This window comes from Fringilla coelebs (assembly GCF_963513975.1).
Source record: "Fringilla coelebs genome assembly, chromosome: 5".
Classification (NCBI taxonomy): domain Eukaryota; kingdom Metazoa; phylum Chordata; class Aves; order Passeriformes; family Fringillidae; genus Fringilla; species Fringilla coelebs.
In genome coordinates this window covers 5,715,448-5,742,095 of record NC_140033.1, presented here as the reverse complement: position 1 = coordinate 5,742,095, position 26,648 = coordinate 5,715,448, and the positions used below count along the sequence as shown (strand labels likewise).

The 26,648-nt window shown below is 40.9% G+C and overlaps 1 protein-coding gene across 1 annotated transcript in view; it reads right to left on the bottom strand.

Annotated features, from left to right (window-relative positions):
* The window catches only part of CELF2 (CUGBP Elav-like family member 2), a 373,570-nt gene extending 347,383 nt beyond the window's left edge, over positions 1–26,187 (bottom strand). Inside the window, exon 1 of the mRNA XM_084206937.1 lies at positions 25,891–26,187. Within this exon, the coding sequence (XP_084063063.1) occupies positions 25,891–25,943 (53 nt within the window). The 5' untranslated portion in view covers positions 25,944–26,187. The remainder of the gene's footprint in view (positions 1–25,890) is intronic.
* Positions 26,188–26,648: the final 461 nt, after the last annotated feature.

Genomic DNA, 26,648 nt, shown 5'->3' with positions numbered 1-26,648 from the left:
ATTTTGCTCCGTGTCCTTTGCCTACATTTTTGTCACCATGCCCCGTTTGATCTGAACGCTTTGAGCTCTCACACTCTGGGATTTCTGGATCCCTACTCTTAATCACTTATAACTTCATGGAAGTCAGAAAGAATTGTGTTTGGTGGAGGGAGGGTAGCTTCTGAAAGGGGGCAGGCAAGTCCACTAAAATGCGATCTGGTGGTGACCCCTCTTTGTTTTCTACTTCCATGTAGCTCACAAAGCTTTGTCCCAACCACTGAAAACCAGCACAGACACCTGCCTACTTCTCAGCTATTCTCAAAGCCATCAAAAATAGCCTGCATAGCCGTGGAGAAGCCCTGGCTTTATTTTAAAGTTGAATTTGAACTAATGGAGGACTGACAGCTTTACAGCTGGAAATTACTGATGGAGTCCACCACTGAGACAGGCAGCAGAGAAATGTAGCTAAAAGCTCTGACTTTTGGAGTACCCATCCTTGTTCTCTCTTCTGAGGCAGGGAAATTATTTTTTGTGAAGTATCAACTTATGTGACAGGACTGAGAAAGGCCTCATCCCTGGAAGCGTTCAAGGACAGGCTGGAAGGGGTCCTGAGCAACCTAGCCTAGAGGACAGGATTTCTGCCAGCAGGGGGATTGGAAATAGATGACTTTTAGGGTCACTTCCAACCCAAACAAGATATGATTCTGTGAGACACCATGTTTTTCACAAGGCCATTGCATTCAGCCTGAGTTCTTACTACCTGGCCTCTGGGAAATTGTCTCAGATCCATCAGTTTGTGAAAGGTCTGATGGCTAAACCTCTCCAGTTGGTTTGGCTTGTGAAAAGGAAGATGGTTGAATTAAAATATCTTCTGCTGTTCACAGAATTCACACAATGACTAGGGTGGAAGAGACCTTAAAGATCACTGAGTCCAACCTCAACTAAACCACTGAGTGCCACATCCAGTCTTCTCTTCTGTTGGGTCTCCTCCAATACCAAAATAACAATACTATAACTATTTTTCAAAATTAGTTGGACTGTTAGTGGTTTGAAACCAAATGTTTCATAGTTCCTACTGACCAAACCACGTTTATCATATATCTGATAATTTCTTCCACCAGAATTTAGCAGTGGTGCTGCTTTTTCACCTGCTGAGAAGGCCAGCACAACATACGGTACTTGTTGCAGTTAGGTCACCCAGCACTTTGTGGAGTCATCTATAACCAAGACTTGCCTTCAGTGGAGCTTCCCAGCATCCTGAAATGCAGCAGTCTCATTAAATTACTTGCAGGATCTGCTCTAGCAGGATGGTGTCCTGGCAGTGACCAACAAAGCAGCAATGTCTTGTTGCCTGCAGATTTTGACGCTGACAACTGGAATCGAGTCCCCTCCGCTGGGCTCTCCCCAAACTGCTCCAAAACACGAGCAGGATGAGGGGCAGTGCGCCCACATGGAGGAGAGGGTAAGCAAAGAAATCTCTGAGCAATGGCACCACAGCTCCAGGGTCAGAACACAAACATTTACCCCAAGTCAGGAAGGTTGCCTCCCTGTCGGAGAGCGGGCTCTCCGCGGGCGCGGTGCCGTCGCCGCGGCGGGAAGCCCATCCCGTGTGACAGCCACGTCCCTTCTGTGCCACATCCTTCTTTACACCTGGTCACACTTGTTGGCACACATGCAGAGGATTTGAACAGGTGAGGAAGGGGAAGGGGCCGAGGGTTGGTATAAACAAGGCTGCCAAGTTGACATGCTGCATTGCAGCGGGGGCTTGAGGAGTCTTCTCTGAGTCCCAAGGAAAAATGGAAAATACAAATATGCAGCGCTACTGCTGACACGGACTGCATTCACATGCCTGACTCAGACTGGCACTGGCTGTCAAGGGTAGAAGTCATCTGGCACCAAAAAAGAAGTGAGGAGCCAAAAGCAGCCAGACCTTATGAAACCTATTTGCTTTCATACCAATGTCTAAAGAAAAGCACCCAAAAATGGATAACAATTCTCTCAAGACATCCTTCTCCTTGTATTACCTGCAGTGGGTGACAGACAACTCTGCTACAGCTGGTAATTGGATCTCTAAGAGTGTCCTGCAAATTTTGCCCACTATTTACTAATATTTATTATTTGCAGGACAGCAGCTCCCCACAGTTCTTATTCTTTGTTAACAGTGAACAGCACAGCAGCAGTGCCACTTAGACAGAAGTCATCACTATGGATTCCCCAGTTCTGCCCATTTGAAGGCAAACTTGAAGAAACATGACTGTCTGCAAAGTTTTTCCCCAAAATACATCATACAGGTCTTTTTTTAAAATTAATTCTTCAAGCCCTAGAAGTATGTACCCCTTTAAAAATGGACAAGTCGGGTTAGTATTAACAAATACATTCAACTTGGTTTTTCACTGTGTGGTAAATTCCTCAGTTTCTTCAAGTATCAAATTTCTCCATAAAAAATGGAAACAAAAGGAAAAAAATTCCAAATATGATCTAAAAATCTGTGGGCCTAGCATACTCAAGTTGTAACAGACAAATATTTGAACCAACAATATGTCATTTACTCTCTTCTCCCTCTGAGCCTGGCAAAAGACTTTCTTTCTGTGCCACCCAAAGGACTGTGAACATTAAACTAAATTAAAGCAACTTTTCTTTCTTTCTCCCCCTGGATAAACATGTTTTCATAAACTGAGCTTTCAAACATAGCTAGCCCTCACCTAATAGTAGTCCTACAGTAGGATTTAATCTGTAGAAAGATTTTGCTAACAATAGGGAAAAAAGCACAAGCAAAACAAAACCCAAAGCCACAGCCTTTCAGTGCACAGGTAAAAAGTCATATTTCCATGCCACAGATTTTGTTATAATGTACAATTTTGTTATAGATGATGCTCTCTCTATAGTTATAATACAATATGTCATTAGATAGAATCATCACTCAATGATTAAAGCAGAAATTTTGGACTAGAATGCCCACCTGTCCAAGAAGTGTATTCTGCACAGTAGTTCTATGTTATTCACCATTGTGGGTGGAGTCTGGGACTGAGCTGTAAAAATCCACATATTAAAAAAATAATAGTAGTAGTAAGCAAGAATATATTTGAGATGCCAATGTCTAGAGGCCTAAAATGAGAACCAGGTCTGATTGTGTTGAATGCTGCATAAAACACATTGCAGGAGAAACTCCATCTTTTGCAATTTTATTGGAAAAGAAGAAAAAACCTGGAAGGGAAACAGCCAGGAAAAAAACAATGGTGAAGACAGTCACAACATGACATTGGGGAGAGGCTAAACCATGACTAGATGGAATAACGGCAGCTGGGATTTTAAATCATCTATATTTATTAGATCATATATTGCTAAGATTACCGTCTCATGGGAAAAAGAGGTGAGAGACATAATAACTCCAGTGATGATTAAAAAAAAATCCAACTTGACATTCAGAGTCCAGGCTGAACATGCAGTTAAAATAGGAAGCTGATGTTCCCTTACGTGCTCAAATTCCTGCAACGACACACTAAGAGGTTTGAGCCATCTACTCCACAGCTTCCAAACCCTCAACTCACTGTATTTTCCAGACACTAACAATGTACCACAACAGAAATTTTAGTGCCTGTGCAAACTACAAGTTGTTCCTGCAGTGCAGCTCATCTTAAAACGCTGAAGCAAGATATGTGGTTTGACCATCCTTTAAGAGGCAATTCCTTCACATGCTGAAGCACAAAAAGTCTAATTAAGCCTGTAATTTGGGACACCCCTCTGTTAATCAGAAATGTATCCCTTCTGTGAATCAAAAAATGAAAATCTGAAAGGAAAACTATGTTTCCTATGTGATCCCTTCCCAGCAAAATAAAAACTGCAGACAGAAAAGAAATTCACAATTTTCTTAATTTTCTCATACTGTTGTCCTTGCTGTGGTGCAGGTATTAATTAGAGACAACCCCAGGCATTTAACTTTAAAACAGATATAATTTAAACCTCTGCCTCTAGAAAAAACCCCAAACCTTCTGAGCGTATTTTCAGCACAAAAAAATAGGTGAAGAGATCAAACAAAAAGGGCTTTTTACCTGAGATGTACTTGATGGTGTGATTTTACATAGAAAGAAAATTAGTTTCACTTGGAAGGATTGAATCCAAACACATATTCACAATGTATAGCAGGAAAATTCAGTCTTCTGATATCTGAGAGCGCAGGCATGTACCATGTTATAACATTACGACATATGTAAGATTTAATGCAACAATGTGTCCAGAAGGCTCATAATATTTACATTAAAATACCTATAATAGGCTATAAAGTTCATTTTTAGAAGATGCCACCAAAAATCCACAAAGATAACAACACAGCTTGGTATTACTTTAATTTTGATTTAACAATGTGTAGCTCAGCACAAAATCTCATTCTGATTTCACTTCAATAGTGCAGAACTTGTCATTTAATCTTACTTCAATAAAATATGCCTGACATCAAGATCCATATACATTGCTTTCAATACTGCCTATAAACACATCTCTCTGCTTTGTTTTAAATGGAACCTCAGGGTACAAAGCAATACAACACAGAAATAATTGTGCCACTTTATAGTTGTGAAAGCCATGCGACGTTAAAAGCACAGCTCAACAAATTGGAATGATACAAACATCTTTATTACACACAACTTTAAGAGATATATATATTTTTATTTTTTAAATTCGTGTGCTCATGATGAAAGAGCTAATGAAGAGATGAAAGGAAAACAGAGGTTATTTTCAGAGAATTAAAATGCTCAGCACGGCCCAGAGACAGCAATATTATAAAAATGTACGTCTAGGGACTTAGTAAATTCACCTAAACAGGCTGGCATCTGCATGAATGGAAACACAATTGCTTTTAATATCCAGCCGTCAGCCTGTTGTGTTTCATAACGACGAAGGGAATTCAAACAAGACGCGAGAATCGCTCCGTAATTGCAGGGGAAGCGCCGGCAAATCTGCCTCCATTTTACTCCCTGCAAAATTACCGGAGTCCGCCTGGCGCGGGAGCCTTTCCTGCTCGGACAAAATTCAAGTAATAATTACAAAATTTATGGTAAAACCACCCCGAAAAGCCCCCTCACAGCCTGAGACGGACCTTTGAACTGCCGGTAAGAGGCATTTGTTCTACACACTGCCCGTGGTCGGAAGCTCAGAGTTACTAATCCTTTCTGCCCCAGCACCTTTTCTTTGAATCATTATGTTCCTAGAGGTAAGAGCAATGCCCACAGCCCTGGAGGAAAGGGCTTAGCTGGAAAGCAGCAGCTAGGAGAGGAAGGATAACTTTGTGTGCATTGCAGCGGGCTTTTCTCCACAAGACCTGGATTACCATTTTCATTTTTGACGGAGGATTTCCATGTCACCTTGGGCAAGGTACCTAATTACGGCCATTCATAACATGGTAACAACTATTCCCTTTCTCTTTCGCCTCCCCCAGCCATGCTCTCACACAGAGGAGCACGTGTTGGATAATGCACATCCACTGCCAAGCACCACAAATCCCTTTGTCTACTTCCAACCCTAAACATCATGTTCTCAGTCATCAACTCACTTGTGTGTGCACCCAGGGCCCATCAGGACAACTGCTGAAATATGTGCTACAGAAACCTTTTCACTTCTTCCTGTGTTTCTCTTGATTTTGTCAGATTTATGTTTGGTTTTAATTTTTTTTTTTTTTAATTTTCTTGTTTTTAAAAGCTAGTTTGGTGGAATGAGGAATGATTAAAAAAAAACCCAAAAAAACCAAAAAACCAAAACCAAAAAACAAAAAACAAAAAGAACAAACCAAAAACCAAACAAAAAAACCCCCAAAAAACCAAAGAGCCAGCCAAAATTATGAAGAACAAATTATTCTAATGAAAATTTCTGGTGGAAAGTGCCCCCTCACCACAAGGCTCTGGAAGATGTCCAGAGAAGTGCCATGGAGCTGCGAAGGTGTGGAGCAGCTGAGGGTACTAGAGTTGTTTATCCTGGAGAAAGGAGGCTCAGGGGGGACATTTTCACTCTCCACACCTCCCTGACTGGAGGGTGCAGCCAGGTGAGGGTCAGGCTTTGCCCCCAGGCAACCAGTGACAAGAGCAGAGGACATGGCCTCAAGCTGCACCAAGGGAAGTTCAAGTTGGATTTTAGGAAAAATTTCTCCACTGAAAGTGTGGTGAAGCCCTGGGACAGGATTTCCAGGGAAATGGAAAATCCTTCCATCATTCCTGGGAGCGTTCCACACAATGACTGGACCTGGCACTTTGCAATATGGTTTGGTGGGTGTGGAGGTGCCCTGTTAAAGGTATTTTTGTGCAAACTTGGAGGCCTTTTCCAGCCTGAATGATTCTGTGATTCGGCCTCAGTGTCCAGTGCCCAGTCTCAGTTCTGGACTCCATTTTTTGGGTAGAAAATGGCAATCCTCCCAATGTCTCCTGGGGGTGATGTGGACACACACTCACCCAGCACCACGGAGCACTGTGGGGTCTTGCCTGTCTCAACACCCATCACACACCTTTCAAAGGGAATGCTTTCCTCCCAGTGAGAGATGTTCTCCCCATTCACTCCCTCCAGAGTATCAGCTTCATATGTATGTAGTCGATTCCACTACAAAAGAGAGAACTACAACTTTGAAAAAATGGATCAGACACTGGTTTGATGTAAGATGACGTGCAGTCCCTCCCTGCCTCGGACTATACTTTTCTCAGACATAAGCAAACTCCAGACTCTATCATCTTTCCTTTTCACAGCCCACTCAAGTCCAACAGATATAATTATGTGCAAAGTGTCTGTGATTTTTAAATTTCTGACTATGCCATCATTCTTTGAAGCAAAACTGAGCTGCGTTTGCATCCAGCATCCCCCACAGCTCTCATGAGTCAGTGGAACAGCTCGCCCTGCATCCTCACAGATCAGATCCCATTTATCAATAATTTGTAGCCTGATACACAGAAGATCCCTTTTTCCATTATCTCACTTGGGACAAAACTGTTCAAGAGGCATTGATCAAATGTAGATGTGATAAAAGAAGTGACACTGTCTCTTTTACCACAATCCTCCATACTGTTTAAATTGAAATAACTCAGATTTTCCATCTTAGATTTTTTTTTTCCAAGAGAAAGCAGCAAGAGAATCATTGTTTTGGCCTCAAGGCATTCATCAAGCCCTCTCATTTCTTTCTGGAGTTCAGCAGAGTAGCCACTTTATCTGCTGTGTGATTGGATAGATTTTTTTTTTCCCCAGGAAGATACTTCATTTTAGTGTATATGGAAGGTATATTGCACATAGAAACCAGGGGAATAGAGTAGCAAGGCACTAAATCTATCTGCTAAAGAACATTTATTCAAAGACAACCACAAGGCTCAATCTAATTGACAATTTCTGCTTGGGGCCCATGATTAAAATACAAAGGCTGCTGCAGGTGAGAACAGGAGAGAGCTAGTGCTGCCATTGGCAAGAGCTTGCATAAGAGCTGTCATGACCAGCAGTTATCACCAATTTGCTTTTAGCACCTCGTATTAATCAAGATGTGATGAAAAAAGGCTTCAACTCGACAGCAGGGTGGAACCCAGGGGACAAAGGTGTTAGGGAGTGCAGGAGCAGGGGTTTTGTTACAAGCATTCTCTGGAATGTACCTTGGATATACTAAATATGCACGCTTAAATTGTTGGGTTTTACAAAACACTTTGGGCACATAAAGCCACACACTGCCTGTTACCGCTCTGCATAAGCTCATCAATTCAACGAGATTCTGCATAAAGATTTTCTTCCCTTTTGTGTCATCTCTGTGAAAAGAAGAAACAGTAGGCAGAGGAGTTAAGAGTCTATTTCTGTTTTTGAAGAGTTCTCTGTCAATTAACCCCAGCAGATGCTAACTATGCCATGCATTTGCTGTGACTCACCGAGTGAAGCATTTTCTGAACCCAGCGTTGAGGCAGCAAATATTTAATACGTTTTAAACCCAGCAATCAGGGGAAAGGAGATGTGGTTCACTGACCACATTCATCCGAGAAAATTCAAACACTTCACACCTGCACCGACTTCTTACACTGCTGGAAGAGATCCTTGTGTGACACACCTACTTTCTCACACCACCTTGGTGTAAACGTGGTGCCCCCTCCCAGTTTAATGATGCCTTTTCCTGGATATTGTTCCTGTCAAACTCCTCTTACAAGTGAATACCTGCAGCACAGGCACTAAAAATACTAAAAATACAGTCAGTCCTTCATTCCTCCATGAGTTGAATCTAGCTCACTTAAATGTTGATATCCAACCTAACTGAAAATGAATTACAGTATATATATTTGCCTTTTTTTTTTTCTTTTTAAAGAAGTGAAAAACTGAGCCTTCACCAGCTGCTTAAATATTTGCCAGAGTTTATGGCAGATTTTGAAAATCTCACTGAACTTAATGGGGCCACTGTTTGCTCAGACACCTCTCTAAGAATCACTGTAAATCACACAAACACAAAACCCCATGTAAATTAAACTCTTCTTGTGTTCACGTCTTCATTTGACAGAGAGAAATTGCAGTCAGGCATTTGGCAAATAATTACATGAATACAAATCTCTAATACAGAGACTCTCATAAAGAAAAAACAACCTGAACTAATATTGCACAGGAGCCACGATTGTGGTTACAGAGTAGTTTCACTTGACCTAATTTAAAAGGTTTTTTTCTTAGACAGACATATTTATGTGCTTTAAAGCCTACCCTAGTTTTGTGGGCTCAGAGCTGATGCTGGTCTGCTTTTAATGGCAGTTTTGCTTTGAAAGTTCAGCGTCTCAGGCACCGCTGAGATTTGATGACCTGAAGCTGTAACAATTTGTGACTTTTATATTTTAGCTTGAGAGGCACAGACCAAATGGTTCTGCTCAGTGCCTAAACTGTCTTTACAAGGCTGTTTTCACCTGCTGGCTGGGCTAATACAGCTACTAGATGTCCCAGCTACCCTAAAGGACAATACTTATGGGTCTGTCATGTGCATTCTGCTCAGATTTGTGATTCAAAATAATTTTCAATTAATATTTTGAGAAGAAGATGGGCTAAGGATAGTGAGAAGATGGGGGAAGGAGAAGAGAGTCTTCTAGTCTAACTTCCCAAATGATCAGTGATGAAGGCTATAGGGAGAACGTGCTGGAGGACAAGGAGGAGTTTCAAAGCCCTGAGAAGATCAGATGGAAAATTATTTATTACCTTTATGTAGAAATTTCCCTGCACTCATCATTCTTCATTCCAGCTTCAGGATACAGACCAGTGTTTTACCAACTTTTCCGTGTCTTTCATATCAAGCAATTTAATAAAGTTTAGAATTTCATTTAATTTTTATAAGAGTTCACTTTTTAGGAAGAAGAGATATCCAGTTTATTGGGTTTTTTCCCCTTAAAATGGGTTAGCTGCAAAACACACATACAAATCCCTATCAAAAGACTTAAAGCATGGAAAGTTTATCTCTGTACTCACTAACAGCTGCAACTATCTTCATTCATACACATTTTTGGGAGGAAACCAATGATGTCAGTGACTTACTCTCTTCTCTGAGGACTCTCTTCCCCCAGCTAACAACCCTTGATAAATTATTTGAGGAAAAAAAAGGGGGGGTTTGGTTTGAATCCAAGAGTACCCAAGAAAGCTGGAAGGTGATTAGGGTGAGGTTTGAGAGTCCAAAGCAAAACATGTTATTTAATACCATATAAAATAATTTCTGTTCTAAGACCTAATTAGGAACGTGTGTAATGAATCCTACCCACTCTTCACAGAGTACCATTTAATTCCAAGCGTTTCCAGCTTATTTGTGCTTTTTACAAGTGGACTGGCATTGAAAAGACAGCCATCTCCTCTGGAAAAACATATATGATTACACTGCTGCTTGCATTCCCACAGTCTACTGTAAGCAGCATTTATGGAACTGCTGCCATCCCCCATCACCTCTGAGCCTGTACATCATGTGCATGCATGTCCATCCACGACATGTTGAAATCTGGGAACCAGAATTTGTGCTTTGGCAAGTGCTGCAGAGCCCCACCTAAGGAGTTATACATAATAATGTAACTATAAATGGGCTTGGATATGTGCTCATGTTTCAGCAGACTGTTTACAGAGAGGCAAGGAGCTATTAGACAGGAAGGAAATTCAGTTTTACCTTCCTTTACACCTCACATACTACACTCAGGCTGCATTCACATGGTCTCCACACCTCTGGTGAGGGTCAGAGGCTGTGCTGGTCCATCCTGTGCCTCTGCTCACAGCCACACATCTTGGGCATCACCAGCTGAGGTCTGCAGGCACTTCCCAACATTTACCTCTGCTTATCTTCCTCAGGAAGTCCTCCATAACTTGTTTCACCTCCCAGAGATTTTCTCTTCATCTTCCAAGCCTTCTTTTCCTCTTCCTTTTCTTCAAGATAATTTTTCTTTCCAGAAAGAAATTTCTTTTCGGCCTCCTCTTTGGAGCCCACAAATGTATCATTTTTCAGTGGATCTTTGAGTAACCTGGTCCAGTGGAAGGTGTCCCTGCTCACAGCAGGAGGGATGGAACTGGGTAAGTTTTAAGGTCCCTTCCAACCCAAAGCATTCTGTGACTCTGTGAAAACAGTTTCTGTGCAGAAGGACAAGAAGTGATCAGCTTGCTAATTGGTGCATCGGTGCTATCTCTATTAATTGGGAGATTTAGCACATTCCACTTTTTCCTTAAGTCTGGGTGTTGACAAAAAATTACAAGCAGCCTGTAGCAGTTGCTGAGAGGAAGCAGCAGGCTTTAGTGCTTGGCAGTTCAAAAGTTCAAATCTGGACATCCACTCCCCCACAAATCCCAATTATCTTGCTCATGTTAGCATTAATGATTTTTTTTTTTTTTGGCTGCAACTGTTGTCAAACATGCATTAACTCATCTGCTGCAAGTACTTCGCTGCAAAGTCACATGGTTTGGAGCAGGATAATGATAAAAATCTGTTTGTATTTGACTACAACCCTTGTTTACAGATTACATGTATGTTGATAAGATTGTTGTTCTCTGCTGTTTTTATTAAGAGGTGTAAGGCAGGCATTAATCTCCTGATTTATGAGTATGAGCACTATGCATTAACTCTCCCTCTGCTAGATAACCTGTTGAGCTGCTGCTACATTTCATAAGAATCCCCACAAGGCAGCAAGCATAACTCATAAGCTGGATACATCCCTCCCCTCCAAAATACCAAACACATTTAATCATGCCCACAAATATTAGCTTTAGCTTTATGTAAGCCTCAAATGAGCACACAAATCTTACTATCACTATTTGAAGTCTAAAACACTGGCAAGGTTCCCAAGTAAGTCTCTGTGATTTTGGAGAACACTACGAAACTCAAGCACAGCAGTAAAACACAGCCTGCCCCAAACAAGCAAATACATTCCTCTGCCAAACCAAAGTTCGCAGGAAAGTTAAACACAGGATTAGGAACAATTGAGAGTCGTGGAGAAGAAATGTCAGGAGAGGTTCACAGCCTAATGAAAGTGTACCTCCCCAGGCTGAGGGCTGTTTCTGGTATGATATGCTTGTGTGAAACTCAATCATCAACACTCCTTGAAGTCAAGAGCGGTTAAAGGTGGCCAACATCTCCAGGGAGATGCCTTAGGAAAAAAAAAAAAGTCTTAAAAACTTCCCAACCAATGTTGTAATTTTGGACTGTGCAGATTGTAAAGAATCCCCACAAAACCAGTGCTTCAGCTAATCTCAGGATGCAGGAAAAGGGCCAGACACTCTTAGGAGCTCAAATGCCAAAAAATGAGAGCATGAAGGATTTTTAAATCACTAGCCATCACTTTTCCTGTCTCAGCGACTGCCAGTGAGCAAGAGGATCATTTGAAAACTTGGCTATAGACCCTCATTTTCATTTTGTTTCTTTTAAACAAATACTTCAGCCTAACAATCTCCAGGACAAACACAGCTAAACAAAAAAAAATCCCCACCCAAGCACTGCCTGGTTATTAAGACCTTGGTTTGGCATAGAGCTTTCTTCGACAAATAAAAGCATAAATATATTGTCTCCATACATAATCTGGGGACATGCAGCTAGAATTGATTAACAGTGGTATGGAGTCTTAAAAATAACAGGTCTTTAAAACAGCAAGCCATGAGCAAGAGAATACAAAAGAACTGGAGTTAAACTATTTTAAATTATATAAAATCTTTCCATGGAGCACACTGTCAGAAACCTTAACAAGCTGATTTCTTCTGTGGGTGTTGGGCAGGAGTTTTATTTGGTTTCTATAGTACACATTTGAAAGGACCATGAAAATTTGGCTCAGAAATGGGACTGATGCTTCCCATTTGGAACCAGGAAACATTTATAATACACATAGCCCAGAGTGAGGGAAAAACATCACAGCTGAAGCAGAAATGAAAGTTTGGTCAGAAGCTGATGCAGATTTTAGAAGAGTAGTTCCTATATCACTGGGAAGTCAGAAATCTTTGTGGGTTCCTCTTTCAAAAACTCATGGATTGACAACCACAAATGAAAGCCTCAGTGCAAGTTCTAAGATTGTGCAATAATCTTCAGGTAAAGAAATTTCCCCAATTTGATTTTGGATACATTTTAAAAGAGCATATAAGAAAATTTCTGCATTTTTACCTTCTGACTGAAAAAAAGCTTATTGACCTTAAGTGTCTGTGTGCACACAATCATCTGTGCCTTTTCCCTGAGTATTTACAGACCAGAAATCCCCATTCACATAATCATTTTCCTTGGAGCCAAGGAAATTTTTAACGATGAAAACTGACAGCACTGGATTCATTATCTGTACTCCTAAGATTTCCCAACACCAGGATAATGGGCAGCACCATATTGCCTTGTGACACAAATATCAAACACATAATGTAGGACCTTAGGCTATTACTGCTGTTCCCCACCTCCTCCTACCACTGACAATACTGCACAGAAAATTAAAGTTCACAATTTGTATTGTTGCTCTCTCAAACAAACGAGGATCATAATAATGAAGGAAGATCTGAGGGGAAGAAAAAAAATAGTAAACCCCAATTTTTTCTAAACTTTACCAATCCTGTTTATGTAAAATGTTTTGATTGTGTTTGAAGTTAAAAGTTGTACTTTTTCCACAGGAGGGAAAGGAGGAGTGCTGAAAATAATCTATTTGCAAAGAAGGAAGGCAAAGCTGCAAATCAGCGGGAGTTTAAAGGGACAACTGAGTTAAGAATCATTCCTGCAATTTGATTCAGTTCACCACAAGTTTAAGAGCCACTCAAAGGTTCGACTCAGGTTTTGATTTGACCCCTCAAATTTGACATTTACGGACTTAGGTTGACAATTGCTGATTTCAAAATAAAACGAAGGCTGTAGTCCCTTTCCACCCTGTTCAGGAATCAGATGTGTAAATATAGTCACATACAGATGTCAGCTTAATCCCTCCCACCTTTTCTGAACTTCTTGTTCAGCTTCTGAGATGCTTGGCAAGGAGGTGGTAATCTCAAAAGTACTAAATTGTCCTAAGCTTTCTGAAAATAGGCAGTCAGGTAAAGACAGAAAACCTCTCAGGCACAATGCTTCAGCAAGGACACTTTTAATCCTCTATAACATCAACACCCTATCCCCCCAGGTGTCCTCCAAAAAATCCCCCAAAGCACACCCTCCTCCCCCAGAAACATCCCAAAATAAAACCCATGCCAAAGCAAATGAAATAATCAAAAATATAAAGAAAATAACAATAATATGAAAAGAAAAAGAAAAAAAGCTCTGCTAAACAACCCTAACACTGAAACCACCAGAAAGAGCAAAAAACCCCAAAGCAGGACCCCTCTGGCCCCACCAAGTATGCATCTGATTCAGCATGTCACAATCCAACCAAGATACACACATTATCCCCAGAAAAGGAAAGCAGATTTCAAGGACTCTAGCTCTTGCAGAATAAATTTTTCATTCTTAATGTGTAAAAATGATGTGGAGAAAAAAAAAACTTGCAACGAATAAACTTTGTTTGACCATACAGGTCCTTCCACACAAAAATGGAAGTAAATTAAAACCACAACTATATCCAAATCACATCAAGGCTCTCTGTGAACATAATTCACAAGATTTTAAGTGCACTATCGAACTTCAGAAAATTTGAATTACAACCTACAAAAGATTGTGATCTTAAAATCTTCAGGAACCTGTATTTTCTGGTCAGCCTGATCTAATCCTTTACCTCAGAGAGAAGTCTGCATTTAGCTTTGATCACCATTGCATCAAGCACCCAGGAATTAAATGAGAATCTTGTTACATTAAAATAAAGCTGTTTATAATCAACCATGCACAAGCTGTTGGTATGGCTAGCTGCCACACAAATCAAGGTTAAAACAGACCAGGCTTAAAGCTGAAATATAACTAATATGACATTATTCCTTCAGACATTTGGTTGGGCTGACAAATTTGTAACTCTGTAATTTACACAATGTCCCCATGACATGTGGCAGTACAGCTATTGTGTACGGAGATTTTTATCATGGGAAGGGGGAGGGAGGGAAGTCTACATTTTCCTTATGCAAATCTTTCCCATAACAATGTCAGAATACATGCTGACCTGCTAAGGGGTACAATTTACCCATCTGAGAGTACACAAAGTTCAAACGGTGATGGATAATTATTTTAATTCATAGCAAAGTTACCCAGTGAAACTCATTGGTCCAAAAAGTGGTTAAGATCCTGTATACAATGCTGTTAAAAAAAATAAGTATATTCTTCAGTAACATAAGGCTTGAAAGGTTTGCTCTTTCTTTTTTTCACGCATTGCATCAATAAAGTAAATGTTGTTAGAATTCAGTAGTAGGAAGGAAAATTCAATGAGTAGGATTTTAACGCTGTTGTATAACAGCAATTGTCTCATTGGATCAGACAGCAGTTTGTTTTATGTGACCTTCCATCCCTAAGAGGTACAAAAAACCTCCATGGATAGTGATATGTTGCCAAATAAGGGAAGATTCTCCTTGACCTCAGACAGCAATTGGTCAAAACACGAGGACTATATCCCCCCCCCCCATCCATTTTAATCCTATCTGATTGTAGATGTTCTCATCATCCATAAAAATGTACTTTTTTCCCAATTCTCAGGATTTGGTCTTCAGGCACAGTAGTCTGTGAGCTAATTGCCATGTGGGTTATTGGTTTTAAATCTTTCAAAAGATTTTTGTTTCTCCTTTGTGTTATGAAAATACTTCAAACAGCAGAAGCCTCAAGTCACCATTTCTGAGAAGCACTGGCTACTCTGTGCAACTCTTTGCTTCTGTAACTAAACTCTCCTCAGAAGGGAGCCCTTCTGGGTCTGAAACTTTCAGCTAACTCCTGCTGGAACCCCTCAGTTCAAGCACATTTTTTACCATCTTCCTGAAGGAATTCAAAATTGGCAGCTCCCACTGAGGCGATACAAAGATACCATATATAGGTAACTGCTCTGTTCCAGATCATCACATCTTAAGGGCCCGTCATACATACTGATTATACAGCTTCCTCCCTGCAAAGCTGATTTTATTCCAGTGCCACATGAAGCTTCCAGCTGCTGAAGAAATAAAACATGCCCAACCCTTTGCTGAGGAGCTCGTTCTTCCCCATCCCACTTCCACCACGTAGGTTTGTGCAAACTTCCTGTGTGATCTGACTGCTGGTGTGTATTATAAGAAAAAATGGAGGGAGGGGGGGGGAAGAAAAAAAATAAATGCAGAACTTGTTCTTTCCTCCAGATTGTCACATTTTATGGTGTTGCAACCCAGAGCCCAATGTTGCTTCATGTCCAAATCCCAAACTCGCTGTATACATGGCTCACCTGCATCAACACAGCTTATTTTCCCTCTGTTGTTATTGCATTTTCATAATAACTGCTTAAATTTAATCCATGACACGAATTGCCCATACAGGATGTACAACCAACCTTGTAATAACTGGCAGAGTTTTTAATGGGAAAACAAGGCAAAAATTAGTATAGTCAGATTAATACAGGTGCACAATACATTCAAGCTGGGTTTCTGTACCTTAAAGGGCGTTTTTGTTTTAAGGTGCTTTATTTTTCTTGAGGAGTGGCTATGATGTTTTGGGGTTCTTTTTTTTTTTGCTTTTTTATTTGTTTGATTGATTGATTTGTTTTGTTGGGGTTTTTTCCCCCTCTGGAAATTGACCACGGTCTTCTCCTAGATCTTTTGTGCAATGATGCATGCCCAGTAAACATCTGTATGTGCAACAAAAATAATTCTGGCTAAGGTAATTTCTCATGTGCATGTGAATAGGACAGAGTCATGCCTCCTGGAATTGGACCTGCAGCTTCTTGCATACTCATTCTTCTTTTTACCTTTATTCAACGACACAAATGTGAACAAAATTTTCTTTGCAGTAGATCAGATTGTTTTCTGGGCTATTTTGTCATGGCAAGAATAATTGTCTGTTTCTGTTGCTGGACACTCTGCTGTGCCTGGTTGTACATTATCTGCAGATAAGATGCAGAAGAAAGGATGTAAACTACAATAACTGCATCCCAGGCTGAGATAGAAAAATTCAGATTGTTGTTTACTATAGAAACTATTGCTACAGAAGGTGCTTTTAAACTAGGGGACATCTTAGTGAGCCACTTGCTTTTTCTCTTGGGTGTGAAGAGCTGAAACTGCTTTTAAATTCTTCTTATGAAAAAAATTGAGAGCAAAGATGAGACCACAAATTCCACATAAAATAGTGATCCAGCCAGTTTTGGGCCATCATGTACCAAGACTCTGCAGTTACACTTAGAATAGCTGTGTGCACCATGTCAGCTCTCACTAACCACAGATTTTAATTAATCTCGTGCTAAACAGAGCAACTTGCTGCCCACAGATGTAGCTGTGACTCTCAGTGAACAGCAGGGAGATCTAAACTCAGTTAGGAGCAGTCCCACAGCTAGATGTACAAAATCACGTTGTTCTGGTTTAAAAATACATGCAGCTTATGCAGGAAGGAGAATAAAACCCAAAAAACAACAACCAAAAAACCCCCCTAAACTAACCCCAAACCCAGCTCTCCGCTTCCACCACATTTATAAAAATCAGGAAAGTTTCAGCTCAAATAGGTAGCAAAAAAAAAAAAACCCCAAAACTTGGCAATAAAGCAAATTTGATTTCTCCTATCACTGCTTCCCAATAATTTTAAATTCACATGCAACTTATGTAGTTGGTCTATTCAGCTTGTCTGCAGCCTACAATGTCATGGGTTTAAGTTTGTTCATAGATTATGGTAAATTTATTAGTCTACTTGAAGGCTAACTAAAGAGCAAAGAGCTGGGTCATCTGTTTCTTTTAAACACAGGAAAAAATAGCTAGAAAATTAAAACTTAATGTAACTTTATTCCCAAGAGGTTTTTAGAGTCCAGACTTCAGATAGAGTAAAACTGGGCATCAAAAACACAGGCTGGAGTTAATTAATACAGTAAGTACTTCGAGACATTTTTTTTCTTCTATTAGATCCAGAAACTTTATGTGTAAGGAGGATGTTAAGTCTTCTGCATAACACATGGGCTTCAACTCCCAGTTACTCCAAGTCTAGATCTTGCTCAATGGAGCTTTGTCAGTTTGTGTCAGCAGGAAATCCAACCCCAAAAGTCACATAAAAGACCCTGCCAATTAATTCCTCTTGGAGTCAATAAAAGTTTACATCAGTATTTAAACACTTTTCTCCCCATCACCCTGTTTGAGACCTTTAATACCTATCTCCCCCTTCCAAGCTTGTAATTCCTCCCAGGCTACATAAATCCTTTACTTTGGCGTCTCCAGCTGAAACCTGACCCCAGTCAACAACATTTCACAACTCTTGGCAAGGTCAGTTTTTCCAACAAGGGGGAAGTCCAAAGGGCTACAGAGACCCCCCTGAGTCTCTGCAGTTCCAGAAACACCAAAGTTCTTCCCCAAGACCACACCAGGGCAGAAAGGATGTCCAGTTATGACGTGCCAAATTAGCCAACATTCCCAGCGCCTCTAATGAAAGGGCACAGAGAAATTAAGGTTCAAATACCTAACAGGGATCATGGACCCAGTACTTCTTCAAGTAAGTTGCATGGAAATCTATGCAAACCTCACAGTAATTAGAAACCACCTCTGATTAATATGCAGTAACCCCTTGCTTGCTTTCTTAGAACAAAGATTAATTGCATCCTAAGAGATTGAGATATTAAATTCATGGCAAAAATGCTTGAAGGTGATTTTAGTTACTATTTGCAGAATTAGGTAGCCTCAGCTTGAGATCTGCCAGTGCCTCCTGGTTCAGGATTAGTGTAAGAGGTAGAGTTGTGCTTGGATGACACGTGGAGATTAATTAAATTGTGGATTTATAGCCTATTCTTTGTGGAGAACGGTTATTAAGGCTACATATTTTTCACAACTGAAATGTCCAGTGCTTCAAAGGCTCATTTAAGTCCTTTCTATAAGATTACTGTTTTCTTTGGGACCTGGAAACCAAGAATCCAATATGAAACTCGGAATCTTAAAACAAAAGGTACAAAACCCCTAACCTCTCCCCCCTTTAAACCTTTTCATAGTATCTTACAAATCCTTGGGTGGACTAACCTTAATCAAATCACTCAAAAGTCATACCAAGATTTTCAACCCCAAGAAAGCCCTGGTTCCATTCTTCTACTAATTTAATACATAAATGTACTCAGCCATTCAGGTATGTTAAACTGAATATCAGTCTGCTACTGAAGAGTACTGCAAAATTACCCGAACAAGTACATTAATTCTTTAACAGATAAAAATGATCTATACACCGTGTTTCTAGAAGATAACTGGCTACAGGTAATTTAACTTGATATCTGAAGAGAAAAAAAGAAATCCAGCACAGCTGACATGACAAGTTTTTCCAATAATCTGAAATCCATCCATTCCATATAAGAGAGGGTACAACTGTGGTAATCACTGAGCCTCCCAATATTTCTACCTTTAGAAAAATCTTCACTTTTAAAACTCAGTTGTAAAAAGCAAATGAACTGCAACAAAAAAGTCAGTGCCTGCAGGTCAACAGGTCTTCAGTAACAAAGTGGTCCACTAATACCAGCTTGGGATCAGCTCAATAAGAAATGTCCTCTAGTGAATGATAACAACATCCCTCTATATTCAAGGAATACATGAGAAAAAAAAAGAGGAATTTCTATCACTTGTGATGAAACATGAGGAAACATGCAAAGAAAAAGAAATCTGAGAAAGTTATATAAAAATGCAATTAATAGGAGATTTAGTTTGGGTTTTTTTAATTAAGGGAAATTAGAGTATAATCAGTAGAAGCACGTTCAGCTGCTCATATAAAAAAGGTGGGATGGTAGCACTTAGGTTATTGTAAGGGTTTTTCTTAGTGCCACAGAGCATTTTTCAGGAGTATTAGAGCTCCTGAAGTATGAACAAGTTTGTTGGGAGACAATGATACCCATCAGACAACATCCAAAGGGAATAGTTAGAGTATTTTCCTAAGAGGTAAGAAATTCATCTCTTGCACAGGTCAAGCAATGGAAAATCTTAGCAACAAAGACTACAAATCTCTCTGGTTTCAACTTCCTTTTCTCCCTCCCTGGTACAGCATCTTGGGACTAGCAGAGGTGCAAAGCATCTTTAATGAAGCTCTCTTCCAAAAAAAAAAAAAAACAAAGCCTAACAACTGCTTGGAAAAAAGGCTGGTGAGTGCAAGGACTTTGTGTGCCTGGTCCTTGGTGCTGTCTTGCAAAGGCAGAAATAATAAAGAAGGGGTTTTAGTAAACAAGCAAGGAATTATTTACCCTCAAAAGAATTAAATTCTGGTTTCAGTTGAATCATTGTTATGAGGGCAGGTGATGAAAAGCCCAGCCCAAGGCTGAGCCCCCAGTGCTGGGGGCTTTATAGGACAGAGCTATTCTTTTGTATAGCCATGAAATCTTAGAGCCAAAGTAAATAAGACAGGTACTAACAGGTCCATTTTAGCTCTGGGAACTGGGGCACACAGAGCTTAACTAGCACTTCCAAACTAACACAGAAAGCCTGGGAAAGGCATGAAATGATAACCTGATAACCTCCTTTCTCAAGGACAACGTAAGGCTGCCACTGCCCAGGCACCTTTCCTGTGCACAGGCAAATTCCTCCTTATTTCAGTTCCACCGAGTGCAAAACGAGATAAAGCCTAAAATTTGAGTGGGTGGGTTAGGAAAGACCTGCAGGAGTACATTAGGACTGCCACTGATTTAAGAGATGAAGATGAGGAAAAGGCAGAGGAAAGCATCATTGTGTGAGAGGGAAAGGATGATCCTGCCTTTTCCCGCTTCCCGCAGCATGGATATTGCACATCCTACCTGTGTAACTGGGTGTGAGAAATCACCAGTCAGGAAAGGAAATTTGAGGGTATAATAGATGAAAAACCAGCACAACCTCCACCTCCTCTCACGAGGAGGGAACCTGAAGTCAGTGGCCCAAGGCCTTAGCAGGGAATCCACTCCAAATATGTCCCAAAACATGGATACAAGACAAATTGACATGCAGAAGAGCCCTTCCAGTGCATTGCTTTGTTAGCAACTGCCATCAGTGTGCCAAACCACAGAATTTCTTTGCTGGCAGATGTTCTGGGCTCGAAGTTAAAACTGCAAAACCAGGCAGATCAATTCATAGAGGAAGGAAGCCTCAAGGAAAAGCCATAGCTGCTGGCACAAGGCCCTGAACTGCAGATCACTGGCAGAGTGTTACTGCACCTCACTGTCACAGACTCTGGCTAGACAGCTGTGCTGCTGGTGCAGAAATTTCATATCATGTTTAAGGGGTTAGGGCAATTCAAATAATTAGGCAAAGGAACATGGCAGCAGCAGTAAGTAAACCTCTTTGTGAGAGATCATTCATTTGAATTGGATGTTTAAATCCCCCATAAAGCACCTGGAAGATTTAACAACTCATGTCCAAATGAACAAGATGTAATGAGCTTGTACACAGGCTTGATATGAAAAGTGGATTGTTTTTAGCAAAACGGTGGAGAATAACCTCTTATTGAAAGGAGTGATGGTGAATTTTAATCAGGGGAAAATGAAGATGCAAGAATAAATCTGCACAGGCTTAGAGGAGGACTGGATGACTTGCTCACCTATCAGCATCATTATGCTCCTGGATACAGGAGTATGTTACATCCTAATCTGCTGTTTTCTGTTATTTTCACTGCTTGCATCATCCCATAGAGCCTGCCTTTTAAAGAGAAAAAACCCCAAAAAACTAACAAAAAAAAAACAAACTGAGAAAGGCTGCCCATATTGTCCTCTAGAAAGTGCAAAGGAAGCACAAATAAGAAAATTTGAAAAAAAAATTAAAAATTCATATTTCAATACAGCTGGCCCTAATTTTTCATCCCAGTATTATTCACTTGAGTGACTGCAGAGTTAGACATTCAAACTGAAAGCAGAAGAATCCACACCATGTTTTGCTGCTCATGTTTAGCTTATCAGAGCTTGGCAACAGCAACCATCCCCCTGGTGATTCTCATCTGTGTCACAACCTGGGACACGTGTGACCCTCACTAACACCCCTTTCAATGCCATCTCTGACACCATCTGCATTTTTGGATTGGTGAACTGGAAAGCCACTTCTAAAATGTGTTTTTAGTTATTACAAGATACACACACCCTCTTTCCACACTTATTTATTCTTTTTAACCAAGCATATTGTGGCAATTATGAGGGAATTTGTATTCTCCACTGACATCTGAAATTCCATTTTCTGTATTTCATGGTGGCGATGGAGTCCAGCATTATGTCCCTGGGCCAAACTTTTAGGGTTTGTTTTCTTTTGTTTTTTGAGTAGTGGATGAAGAGAACATTGTCCAGGTCCTCAGAGTAAAGCACAAGTGAAATATTTTCTTTTTTCAGTCCTTTTTCCAAGCATTTGTGTTGGGAGTCCATGCATTAACTGGTTTGTTCAGATACTGAATACAACACAGAATGCCTTATCTTAAACTTTGCTCAATTTATTGTTCTGTGGCCACAGCCAAATTTCAGCTGGTGTGTCTGCTTTCCTGCCCCCCTCCCCAGTTTGAACATTTTGAAGCTCTTTAACCCACCTCAGCTCCCAGGCAATCCCAGGGGTGGATGTAGGGATAGGAATATTTGCCCAAAACAGGTCGTAATGCAGCTGAAATTTCTCCTCCCAGCCTGATTTGCCAAGCATGAAAACCACTTATTTTTTCTTTTTCTTTTTTTTTCCCTGAAAAGCCAAACCATTAGCAGGCTGTTTGGATGGTGTGTGTGGTGGAAAAAAAAAAAAAAAAAAAAAGACATTTTGGAGAGAACATTTGAATTGGTACATCCGCCTGACACATGATGTGTGAAACAAGATGTTCCCAGCTCCACCTGCCAAGTTGGACCGGCCGGTTCAATAGGACTTGTGAAGTTCCAATCATCTGCATGCAGAGCAGACACCAAGATTCCCTGCTTCCCAGGCTGGGGGCTGACCACTCCTCTGGGTAAAAACTCCTTCTCTTTCCTTGCATTTCACCTTGAGGTTGCAAAGCCAAGTTAAAACCGACTTTTAATTTTTTTTCCTAGCGATGTGCCGTGGAAAGGTCACATATTTCTTCAGACAGGAATGTAAAGGGGTACAAGGTCTTCCCTGCATAGGTAACTCATGTGATTTATAGTGCTGAATTTAGCCTTGTTGGAGCCAAATTAAGGCAGAAAAGCAGCAGAGGAGGTGTGGCCTTGAGGAATTAAATTTTTTTCCCTCCTTTTTGTGCCTCTCCTTGCCAGGCTACAGCTTTGCTTTTGCTGCTGGAGGGGCCCAGAGCACAGGTTGCTTCAGAAACCATTGTCCAGTCACCTATGAGGAACAAAACCACATGCCAGAAGTTCTAAACAGGGATAAGAGACTTTTCTGGAATCAAGGCAGCTGATTTGGGTCTCTCTTATGCACTAGGGGGTCTCCATCCCAGCTCCCATCTCATTTTGATGATGGTAAATGAGATTTCTGCGTCTGCAGAGGGCTGGGCAAGCACAGTGTGTTTGCTGGGAAGGCTTTGAAGGATTTTTTTTTCTTTTTTTTTTGAAGGCTTGAAGTTTTGCCAATCTCTCCTGGCTCCAAGGAATACAGCAGGACATGGTGTTTATTGCAGCCCCACTATGGGCAGGGAGATCAGGCAGTGGTGTGCTCATGTCACAGCATAGATCTTATGCTGGGAGCTTATTCCAAGGAAAAAAAAAAAAATCCATGCATTCTCTTTCCAGTAACTTTGGTACTCAGAGCACTCTGAATAAATCCAGTGAAAGAAAATGCACATTAAACTGTGTTTAGGGCTCTTGCACCCAGAGGCAACTGAGACTTACCAGAAATTATTGCAGCTCTCACTGTCCCACTCCAGACAGACACAACCAAAGATGTAATATTATATATACACCCATCATATTGCCATTTATTTTATACCTCTCCCTCCTCTCAGGCTTTACCACCAGCCACAGCCTTGTTTGTTGCTGTATTGTACCTTTCCCTTCTTTATTACCTTTATTCAGAGGCCAAGGGCAATGCTTCCAGAGGGTTTGGGGAGCAGGAGCTGTGCTCAGCTGACGTGGGGGTAACCAGCACCAAGGCTGCTCTGAGCCCTGGGGGTTGTGAAGTCCCAGTGTAAATATTCCCACCTGCTGCCCCCACAGGATCTGCATCCTCCAGTCTTTTCCCAGCAAATCAGGCCCCAAACTGTGGTGGAGTCACAGAATAAATTATGGGGGTGCAAGAAGTAAACAAAATTGAGAATTTACCGGTGTAGGACCCCAGTTTAGAGCTGATGGTGGCATCTGCTACATCAACTCATTTGAGCCTGAAAGAATTGGTTTGTGCACCTAAAATAAACACACAAACATTCCTCTATTTCTTATAAATATTAGCTACAGGCTTATTTGGGGACACACTAAACCCAGGAACTTCAGAGGCCTCAAACAGGTTGGAAATTGGCCCACAGAGGAGGAACCAAAATATCTAAGAAAAGTAGAAGTGGTGTTGCAGTTCAATAAGTCACAAGCCATATGAGCTCTGTGATGACTTCTAGCTCTTTTTCTTTTTTCTTCCAGCGATCATTCTGCTCATATTACAACCCATATTACCTATTGCCTTTTGCCACCTCTTAACCTCCTGCATCCTGCAGTGGTGCTGCACAATGTCACATCTGTGCAGAGCTGCTGCTCTCATCACACAGAAACCACACAGAAATGTCCAGGCTCAATCACACCTTTGACCTGCTCTGTGTCCACACAGCTGCAGAATCCACATTCACACACGAAGTTGGGAAGCTTCAGGCATGCTCTAGGGGGAAAGTGCTTGGGAGATATTTCTTTTACAGGTATGTAAAATGGATTTTTTTTAAAGAAATCAGGATTCTTCGAGAGGGCAACATTTTTTCTTCCTTAAATCTTCTTGATTTTTGTGTCCTCTTCTTGATTTTCGTGCCATCCTCCAACTCTGCACAAACCTGGCATCACCTGACTTGCCTCGCAGAGCAACCAGAAGTGATCTCACAGAGCTAGATAAAACTTAAAATAATTCCTGGAGCAGCTCTCCTGGAGCACACACACTGCCAGCAGCACTAATGGGCTCTGCAGGAGCCCTCCAGGGGCGTTCAGGGCTGGTGGGGAGCCACAGGAGCCAGCCCGGCTCTGGTCCCCAGCCCTGCCCTCCTCATCCCCGCCTTTGAGTCCCCACGGGACTTTTGTAGTCAAATACAAACTCATCATCCTGTGCTGACAGTCCCAAACCCCTCCAAAAATAAAATAAAATAGACCTGCAGCAAGCCCCCTGTGCCAAGTGTCACACCACAGGCAAGGGTAGAGGGTCTCAGTGCCCAGTCCTACACAGAGGCTCAGAAAATGGTCAGAGAATTTTAAACTCCTAAAATAGAAAGTTCAGCGAGGGAAAAAACCTTAGTCACGTAAGTAGACTTTATACTTTGACTCTGAAGTGTTGTTTTTCCTCTTACTGTCCAGAACACAGTAAGTTCTTTGAAAAATTGTATCAAGAATCTAAAGTATACTTCAAAATGTTATTATTACATATAGAGTATAATAATATCACAATTCATAGCCCCCAGTCCCTGTAATTTACTCAAAAAATATTCAGTGCAGGCAGTTTCAAGTTTTGCAAAAAAAGCTGAGGGGTATCGATACAACTTTACATTTAAGTGGTTTTATAATTTTGCCATCTACACTCCCAGATGTTTTCAATGTCTTACAGAAGTTTCTGCAAACCATCTGCAAACTTTTATACGTCTGCATTCTCAATAAGGCAAACCCAGGCACTTTCAGCAGCATTAAACACAGACATTTAACACTGTGGATCTTCAATATCTACAGCAAACATTAATGGGGATTTTTTTTCCTCCCTTACCATTTTTAACAGTTCAAATTACAATTTTTCACTCTGCAAATTAAAAGCCCCCGAACATCAGCGCTAAAGATAAAAAAGTAGCAACTTTTAAATGCCAAGCACACGCCTTAAGAGAGGCAACAAAGTGGAAGTTTCAACAACACGAAACAAGCGCTTCAGTCCCCCTTCCTTCCCCCAAAACTATTTTCCCCTTGATCAACTTTTTCATGCTGTTTGTTTTTGCTTCTCTGGAGTTTCCCATTCATTTCCGTGCAGAGCACAACAAGGAAAGCAGAGAGTTAACGCTGCAGTTGCAACTGGTGTGAGCCTTTACTATTAGCTTGAATTTACAGAGCAATCTCTCCTTAAAAAGAAATAAGAAAGAAAAAAAAAAAAAGAATTCCTCACTGCACTGTAACACTGAGAAGTATATTTAAAAATTCTCTCTCGGGTCTCTCTAAACATCTGTTCAAAGGTTTTGCTGTATCTTAAAAGGGCTATAATTACCAGAAACTCCTTTCTTACTTAAGCCCAGGGCTCGCATTTTGATTATAACTCAAGCTCCAGTTAATTCAGGGCTAACCCCAAAATGCCTGTACCAAACAGAAGAAAACATAGGCCTACCTTAAAACTTTCCAGCTTTTCAGAGGATCCAAGTCAGAGATTATAGACACCATTGTAGGAATAACAATAATAAAATAAGTATATTAAAAACGAAAAAAAAAAAAAAATAAAAAGGAAGAAAAACCACGGCAGGGAAGGCTAACCACAAAAGCAGCAAGTACTCTACTCAGTGTGGGAATGACAACAAACCCAGCACAGCTCTTCCTCCTTCTCAAGCTGATAAGCACTCGTCCCAGCTTCTCTCCACCCCCAAAATCAATCTTGTGCTATATTGCTTCACAGTCCCAGTTTCATTTCTTCACCACTACCTTTTAAAGCCCTTGTAATCTGCTCCAACTGATCAAATTTGACCTTTTTGTAGTCCACTTTATTCCAAGCACAGCCCTCAGTTAAATCTCTCTTTATTAACACCGTCCTTCTTGGCTTTCTTTTGGAGCAAACACAGCTCAAGCTCGAAGCCTCCAGTCTTTGCCAGCAATCATTTACAGATTACTGCGAGCTGCAGTCTTCTCCTTTTGGGTATTTTCTTCTACTTTTGAGGGTTGTTTTTGTATTATTTTCTGAGGGTTGGTGGTGGTCTCCCTTTCCCTGCTCTGTGCAGGTTGGAGTTTGACACTTTTAAAGGAGGGACTTTCTAATGCAACTCCTCTCCCACCCTTCCCTCCTCCCCTTGTCCCTCACCCCCATATGGAGAGACAGACACACGCATTAAAAGCAGTTCACAACCTTTAGAATACAGAATGATCCTTCTCCCCCCT